At 36.9% G+C, this 9,471-nt stretch overlaps 1 protein-coding gene across 1 annotated transcript; it reads right to left on the reverse strand.

The window, feature by feature from the left end:
* Positions 1-3,953: 3,953 nt before the first annotated feature.
* Positions 3,954-7,252, reverse strand: LOC137737347 (plant UBX domain-containing protein 2-like). The gene is made up of 3 exons (XM_068476795.1): positions 6,086-7,252; positions 4,880-5,158; positions 3,954-4,397 (listed from the first exon to the last, which is right to left on the reverse strand). The coding sequence occupies exons 1-3, from the start codon at positions 7,019-7,021 to the stop codon at positions 4,140-4,142; spliced, it is 1,473 nt and encodes a 490-aa protein (XP_068332896.1). The 5' UTR covers positions 7,022-7,252; the 3' UTR covers positions 3,954-4,139.
* Positions 7,253-9,471: the final 2,219 nt, after the last annotated feature.

The following is a 9,471-nucleotide window of genomic DNA, read 5'->3' on the forward strand; positions in this document are numbered from 1 at the left end:
TGAACGAGCATGCTTAACATTTCTCTAAATGCAATTCAAAATGTATGTTACTATTGTGCTGAGTTTGAAATTATAATTTATTTCTTATTTTTTATTGATGTATTATTGTATCACAATGAATAATTAATGGTAAAAGATCTCGTATCGTGAGTAGTGAGTATGCTATCATATGGACCATATTCAATTCCAATTTCACGTCACGGTATTTTTGAAATTATGGAGAGTATATCAGGTTGGTAAAAACCTAAATAAGATATTCAATCACGTCATTTGAAGCATAGAGCTTGCTAGTTGCACTTTAAGTACTGGTTTGATACTGATGTGCTTTTATAAAAAATAGGTATCAAACAAAGTTGAGTTTAAAAAGGTGTTTGGTAAACACTTAAAAACAGCTTATTTTCACAGTTTTGGATTAAAAAAATTAAAAAAAAAACCCTAAAAATGTGAAGCAACAAAAATAAGCTTATTTTCACAGCACAGCAATAACAAACCAGCCCTAACTTCGGCAAAAAATAAAGTTTAGTACATGCTATATAGAGGAGCTGTTGACCCCGACATTCTTACTCTTCAGTATTTCCACAACTAGCAAATTTAAATTCTCAGTCGCTCTGTTTTAATTTTCCACCAGCAGAGAAAAGGAAAGGAAGTTTTCAGTCTCTCTCAAACCGTGACTGTGAGCTGGGCCATGTCCCCCACTCGCATAAATAGTGAGCTGCGCCACAAGATGAAGAACCCCTATGTTGCACAAGAAAAACGTTCTAGTGTCCTTTTCTTCCCAATGATATTTTGAGGTTTACGTTCTAGATCTGTAATTTGAACGTCTATGCACATGATATACATATTATATCTAACCATTATTTGTTTTTAAGTGCATTCGATATTTTAATGTAACAAACAACTCAATTAACCCATGTAGTTTGGATTTAAAAAAACCCTCATATATGGAACATACTTGTAGATTAAATGATTGTAAACGCTTTTATAAAAAAAAAAATGGAGTCCAAAAGCACTTGAAATGCTCATGCAAGTGCTTTTACAGGATTAATTGGTGCTTCTTGTAGTTTTTTTTTTTTTTTTTTTTCTTTTTTGGAATTAACTTGCATTTTTACTAAGTGTTGATTTTATAAACATTTTCTCTAAAAGAATTTTCAACCATTTAAAATTACTTCCCAAACGAGCTCTTAGTAAATGCAACATTCTTTTCATTCCTTAAACCTTGTTAAAATCTGCACATCGCCCCTTGTTCCAGCTGAACTTGACAAAAAAAAAATTTATGTTTTACCAAAAAAATTATTTTTTAAAGAGGAGGCTTTTTTAGATGGTGTTGTAAATACGTTGGCTAAACCTATTGATGGTGGGGGTGAAATTTCATCTTCTAAATCTCGATTAAATGAGCCTATTGGTAGCTTTATTTCGAGACGTTCCGCATACCAGCCTCTTCAAACATGACTTATTGCTATCTCTCCAATGTGGAATTCATGCTAACACTCAAATCTCAAACTGGTTAAGAGAGGTTTCAAATCTGACTCACACAATGTAAATACAACACATACATATATAATGGAAGAACAATACTTGGCTACTCAAAGAATGAGTATTCCTACTCAAAACTATTCATTGCCGATTCATATAACTTTATATTTATAATCGGAATAATTCATATTGTAAATACTCTATAAAGATCGTCTCTGCAAAAAAAAATCAATTAAAACTAAAGTCGTTTAGTCATCGAATTGTATAAAAATAGATGAACGGAATTAGTAAAAACATTGCAAACTGTCTATGTATTTGCTACAATAAATTGACTAAATGATCTTATTTTTAATTCATTTTTTTAAGAGAGGAATTTTACAAAGTGATTCATAATATGAACAGTTCTGATCATAAACACAAAACTCTGTAATTCAAACACAAAAAATACTTGAATAAGAATCTTTCCTCATTCTTGAATAACCAAGTATTATTCAATTATGAATTTTACTATTCATATATCACAATAATATCATATCTAGTTCCTCCCAAGCCAAGATTCATTCCGTTTAAAGCCACACAGATCCTAGTAAAACGGTATTGGTTGGTGTCGTTTCTATATGTATACATACAATTACAATATGCCACCTGTTTTGGTTTGTTTTCGATCATGGTGCATATTGGCATGGGGACCAAAAAGCTGAGCAATCATTCGTCAAACGATCGAAATAACACAACCGATGTTATACGTGACATGCGACAGCCGACGGGTCACATTTATATAGTTTTTGTGGTGTATTTTAATGGTGGTTGAAACTTGGAGCTTCACACTACAGTAAAATGAGGACAATTAAGCTAAGCAACATGCAAATACTCCAACTTAAATGAGCACAAAACATATAATTTAGAGGATAAAAACATGCAAATGCATATCATCAACATTCCAATATTGACTACCCACTTAAATAATTTGCAGCCTTTGTCGTTTTCCTCTAAAATATCTCTATTCTCTCGTTCTCTTTTAGGAGTTTTAACGTATACGAAGATTCTAACCTGAAACATCTTTCATGAACAATGATTTATAATGATAGTGTGAAAAAATACCGTGTTTTTCGAATGACAGTTTGGCTAATTTTCTTGCAAGTAGACACAGTAGCAGAGCTAGCTTGGGATCAATGGCTGCTCATGACTCCAACTTCTTAATACTACATAGATTCGTATATAGATTTATCTTTAACCTCAACTAAGGAGAAAGTGAACAACGTTGAATTACAACCTATTGTTGCTTCTTCCTTCTTTAATTGTCTTTGACCCCAACTAAGGAGAAAGTGAACAACGTTGAATTACAACTTATTGCTGCTTCATCCTTCTTCAATTTTCTTCTTCTTACCTGTGTCTTCTTCTATTTCTTGTGCGCAACATATGCTTGACGTAAAGCTTCACTATAAGTCTTGGCAAGCAATGAGCCAGGTCTTGACAATCATCTAGCCTGGGCACACTTTGACAGATGCAGATGCTAGAAGAACACATAAGCTATTGATAGATGTCATCATAAACTTTCAGGGAATATTCATAAATTTAATAAATAGCCATCATATGCTCAACACAACAGGTGTAATGAATTTTTTTTTTTTTATCGAAATCGTAATCCAAATATAATAAAATCATGACTCGACCACTGAGTAAACATTTCAATATTTCTTTCTAATGACAAATTGATATGTGTGCGAAGATGTGTGTGTGTGTGCGCGTGTGTTTTAATGCTTTATTTTTATGAATAATATTATTTAATAACACACATGCTGCAGTTGAGCTCTATATTTTTAATTCACAAATATGCATGGCCACCGGTTATCATCTTTGAATGAACAAAACCATGTGCTAAGGCTGCCTTCAAAACTTAAAATATGTCATAATTTAATCCCTTAATTTCCCCTTTTTTCAGCTTCTCCTGCATATACTGCAAAGTTGACCACGCACAGGCACTTGATTCTAAATTCCCATGGACGTGCCCCAACACGAACAGGAAGGATGCATATATATATATATATGTGTGTGTGTATCATTTGGCCGACTCATAGTTTAATCATCACCACATCTCAAATGTACAATTTGGCACGCCACATGAATTAAAAACTACACATTTTAACTTCTGCAATTTAAAAATTCATTATTTTGGAAACAAAAATCTATGTAAGTTTTTTATTCTGTTGTGACCGTGACCTTCTGGTTTTTATATCCACAATTAGAATAATTAAATGTTCCCTTCTAAAGCTCATCTCAGTTGACTTTGTGTCAAATTTTGAATGTCAAATTTTGAAAGAATCAGATTACCAGACCACACTAATTACATTGATATTATTTTGAAACTTGTTTGTGTAAATTTCTTATCACAAAAGGTCGATATAAATACGAATAAAACCATATATAAGTCGTACTTAATTTTATCGTTTTTCAAAAATAAAATTATGGTATTCAATTCACAAAGATAAAATTCATTGGGATTTCGGCACGGGAAATCAACATCACACAAAAAATACACGCTTCATCCCATGCGTGGTCTATTGTGTATGCAAGGCGAAAAAATGGACATCCAAAAGATTATTTGGCTGAACAACTACAACATGAATGGGAGAAGCAAATGCACCAAGACACCAACGGCTAAAAGCTTATACAGGAGCAACAGCTGAACCGCTCGTAAGTGGTTCGCTTATTTCAAGGAGTTGGTTACACAGCCCTGTGAAAACAACCGAATCTGTTTCGATGGGCTTGAACTTGACAAGAGCCGAGGGCATCAAATCCTCATCAGCTAGTGTTGCAGCTTTCTCTCCTGCTGCTGGAAAATGAGGGATCACCCGCCGTTTGATAGCTACAGGATTTAACAGCTCGAATTCCAAACTAGGCTCTTTCAACGCTGAGCTCACATACTGGTTTCATCAAGACCAAATAAAAAGAAAAATAAACAACGTTGAACTCCTAACTTGAAACAAATGCACAAGGAACAAATACACTCGGACACAAATTGTGTATATGTATCACGTTTTAGATTCGTTTTCATTTCCCTCATTTGGGCTGGCTGCATAATAATTTTCCAAGCAAAACTTGTTTTAGACATCAAAGGCTACATCTTTATTCAAACATAAAAAAACGAAACATACTATGCAGGATGATACACAAAATACTAAAAAGTTGGAGAAGATGCAGATTTTTATAGTTGTTTGCTTGGAAAATTACTATGAGAGCTGAAAAAAGAAGCAGAAACTTGTTCCAACATATCTATACATATTACATATACGTGCACACTCCTTACTGAATATTTATCACACCCTGTTATACCATATGAAACTTGCTAAACTAGACTCTAGAATGACAATTGATCAAAGGATTAGGAGGATGGGAAAAGACTAACCTCGTATAATGAGCTAGTTGGCTCCAAAGGAGAAAAAACACCCTGGAGCACCACTCCATCGGGAAACTGGATCCGGATAACAGTTTTTCTGTATCTCCTTTTAGCGGCTTTCGCCTGCTTTTCCTTGAACGACTTTGGGATCAACATCTGTGAATCTTCAATCTTTTTCTTTCTCATTTCAGCTTCTCTTTTCAGCTCCGTAGCTGTGAGGTTGTAGAAAGATGCTGGTACTTCAATTCTTGCGGCCATACTTTCAGAGACCGAAAAGAAGACCCTCGTCTGCACAAGAAACAAATTTCAGTAAACCACAAGTAGTTAATTGAAAGAAAATGAATCAGACATAAGTCTGAAACAGGAAGCACTATCTACAAAACGAAGGAATCCCACAATAACAAATACGGGTATGTGTTTAACTTTAATGGTACAAAAAAAAAAAAAAAAAAACAATGGTAAAAAAAACGAAGGAAGCACTCAGGTTATTAGATAGAATACACTTCAAATAAGCACTGATCTGTAACCAGCTTGATCATTTCAATGGTTGCCAGAAATTTAGGAAAATTTCTTATCAAGAACACTGGACCAGAACATTTTATCTGATTTCCAACTACTTAAACGTCAAGATGAACCTTAATACACATTTAACTGGATTATAGAAAATTTTCTCTATAATACACATCATTTTCACTGGAATTTTGGGCAGCAGTGCTTTTACCATCATTTAACTGGATTCTACCAATAAACTTTTGGTTTAAAATTTAACATACAATGCAACATCGAATTCTTCAAGAGTGTGTCCTTGATTTTCTTGTGAATAAATGGAATGGGACAAACTATATTATCAAACGATAAGAAGTCACTTCTTTATATTCTGCCTAACAGCCTACTTTGAAACCAGCCTAGTTGACCAATGCAAGTCTCAAGACGAGCAATTAACTCAGGGATCCCATGTAAATTTAGAAGTAGCTACCGAAGGTTTTGGTCACTTTCGAGTTATAGTATTGCTTTCCAATCATCGACACTGAAATTCTATAATCCTATCATAACAACATTTATAACTTTTTGGGAAGGATATTCCAAGATATATTAAGTAAATGATCAATGATTATTAGCATGCTAAGACTGCCATAGAAGATGAAACAAGAATGAACAAGCAACCAACGACAGACTGACAGTTAATACGCTAAACAGCATAAAGAGTTAACATACCTGCCGGTCGACCTTCTTTGGTTCAACTGGTTCATCCACGTTCAGTGAAGCAATGGATGGCAAAGTGTCTACTTCTTGTACCTTCGGGGGTTCCAGTAATGCTGTTGCCTTTTTCATTAAACTAATTTGTTCCTCCTTAGGAACCTCCATCAATGCCCACATCTCCCCATCCTCCTCTTTCAATTCAAACCCCACAAACTCCAGCAACTCAATGCCTCCCACAACCTCACCAATGGCCTCCCGTATCTTCGGATTACTCATCCGGATCCTTCTAAACTTCACATTCTCCGGTTCCTTAACTATATTCCTCAACAGCCTAAGAACAACCTCAACCGACCCTGCAGCCGGATTTCCCGAAGCAAAGGTACCAATGCAAGCTTCCAAATCACTCCTCGACGACTCAGACCCGTTTTCCGGCGACCCCGAAACGCCAACACCCTCTACACTTTTGTGTTCCACAGGAGCATTGACACAGCTGTCCACATGTACGGAGACCTCGTCTTCCGACCTAAACGATTGCCCGCAAATCGGACATTCGAATACATTTAGCGTAAACCCGTTTTGGGATCTCTTCCCCGGCGTGATCAGAGAGTCAAACGGATCAAACCCAGAATCCGTTTTCCGATCGGGCTTCGAATTGCTCGACGGCTCCGCCTTGCTCTGGTCAGGAATTTGCGTTTTCTTCTGATCAAGAATCTGCGCTTTCTGAGGCGAAGGCCTGGGATTTGGGGAGGCGACCGAAGAATTCGAATTCGAAATGGGAAGGGGTTTGGGATTCGATTGGGGAGTCTGCTTAGGGCGAGTGAGGACCGAATCGGCGGTGCCGGAGAAAGAAGACGATCCCAAGACTCGGCCTTGGCCCTTGAATTTAGCGGAGGAGGAAGACGAGAAGGTGGTCTTCATGAAGCCCTTGAACTTGTCTTTCATGTCGTCCATGTCGGTTAATGAAAGAAGAAGAGAGCTAAATCAAGTCAACGATTGATGCGCAGCGGAATCGGGAGAGGAAATTAGGGTTAGAAAGGGGGATTCTTGATCAGGGGAATGGGGGAGTGGATTAAGCCTAAGGAAAAGCGTGGATTAAGAATGGGGGAAGCGTGGCGGTCTGGATTGGATTGGACTGTACTGGTTGACTTTCGCTCGCTTGGCCGGGGTTTGTTGGATAATTTTCCCCGCCAAACGCCCTTGCGACCTTGTTGACAGGCGGGTTTCTTTCCCTGTCAATTTTTTTATTTTTAATTCAGTTAAACCACCTCATTTACAACTTAATTTAGTATCGAATTCGCCATTCGTTATTTAACAGATTTAAACATTAAACATCTAACTTACAAGTTATTCAATACTTCTTTCTTTTATGGAATTTATTTAATACTTCTGTTTATATTTTAGTTAGTCTTCTTCACCGCAAATACTCGTAATCAAGAATGAAGCTAAAAATATTCTTTAGGACGCCGACCTTATGCATGATGGCGTATTGACGTGCACATCGATGGCATATGTATGATGGCGTATTGAAATCGATATTGCCATCTCGAAGCAACACAAATTTCTTCTGTGTAAACTTGTTCATGTTCAATAAACCACAGCCCCAAATCCAGAAGATAAAAGATTAAATCAATGTCAGCATGAGGTGCCGCCATACTAATTCGAATCGTCTTCTTCCTCACAAAATAACTCGGTGATGGTTTAGCTCAGAAGCTAAGTTGAGCTTGAGAAGATACGATTGAATATCAGAGTGCGCTACAAACAAGACTACAAAATAGAATATAATTTGACAAACAAGAATGCTGAAACGACTACAAAACTCCAAGAGACTACATTATGATTAACTTATTTTCAACTAAATAACAAGTATGCTATATATAATAAACTAACCCTAACCTTAAAAGGTAAGAAAATGAAACCTTAATGTTAACGGGCTAAGCCCAAAAAACCCAACTTTAAAGTAAACCTAAATACTAATATTTTCCAACAGATACTTCCTCCTCCTCTAGACAATTGCTTTCCATTCAACACCAAAATCGACGACGACAGCCTTATGTGCATTGTTTTTATTTCTGGCATTGAACACCCGGAACTGTAGCGTTTACGTGTAGTAGTGTTCCGAGTGTCCATCTCAGGCCATTCCGGCAATGAATTCCTTTGTGCTGTCAAGGCCCAAGGAACATACTTTTTCGGCCAACGTATTTATCCATGCATCTTCCCACCGATTATCACTAGCAATCATTCACACAAGCATGACGATAAGCCTGATGTAAATTGGAAGAAGAAAAACCTTCCTCGCCTGGATAGGGAGTTATACAATGCCTGGTGTTCCGAGTATAGGGCGCGCGAAGAGAAGCGATAGCAACTGGAGTGGTGATACCAGTCAAGATGATCAGACTCATGGCGATGGGCGAGATCTAAACAGTTTTAGGGTTTAGGACAAGAACTAATTATAACTTATAACAAAATAAGGATTTGATTACAAATCCACAATCATGCATAGACTTCCTATGAAATCATGGCCATCTCCAGAGCCAGTTTGCTAAGAACAGAACCCCCCAACCAACAAGCTCCAACCCGAGACCTATGAGTAAGAAAGCAACTGAATTCCAATGTTCTTCTGAAAGAAAATCGCTTTCCACCTTTCAGACAGCAGAAGCTAGCTCCTTACAAATGGAGAGGGTCGTGACCGATACATGAAGTGTGGGGGATGACTCGGCTCAGGGAGCTTACCTCTACGCTAGGTTTACTAGAACCCTACAAATGCAGACAACAGCAATGTGCATTCGACACAACCGACCGCTGTCCTAGACTGCCCCCTTTCTTCCCTAAGCAGCCAGCTAGATTAGATGCTTGGCCTATTTGCTTAGCAGGAGGCCAAGCTCCAGTTTTGTGGCCTCCTTCTACATCCATACCACTATGCCTTCTATGGTTATAACACAATTCTAATAGAACATCCAATGTGTTCCTTCCATCAGCACAAGCTTAACGAGTGAACGGAAACTAAGTTCAGGCTAAAAACAAAAGGAAGAGACATAGTAAGTCGTTACAGAAGCCTAACGGAAAATGTTAACAGGCTACACGGATAGTGCTTATTGTTATTTATGGCACCTTAATCTCTAGTCTATCCAGATCAACAATTGAATAGAAAAAGGACAGTACGCGTTTGTTCCCGATCGATTCCTGTAAATTAAATAACTACTGGATCACCACAAATGAAAAAATTTATAAAGTTATTAAACACCTAATTGGGGGTACTTACAGCCATAATCACTCATTCAACCTCACAAATCCAAATGCAATCTAAAGTTCTAAACTAATCAATACCTAAATTACAAGTTATATCCAAATAATCTAAACTCGGTCTCCAAAAAAAAAAAAAAACAAACAAATAAAAATGTATG

This window comes from Pyrus communis, chromosome 6 (genome assembly GCF_963583255.1).
Source record: "Pyrus communis chromosome 6, drPyrComm1.1, whole genome shotgun sequence".
NCBI lineage: Eukaryota > Viridiplantae > Streptophyta > Magnoliopsida > Rosales > Rosaceae > Pyrus > Pyrus communis.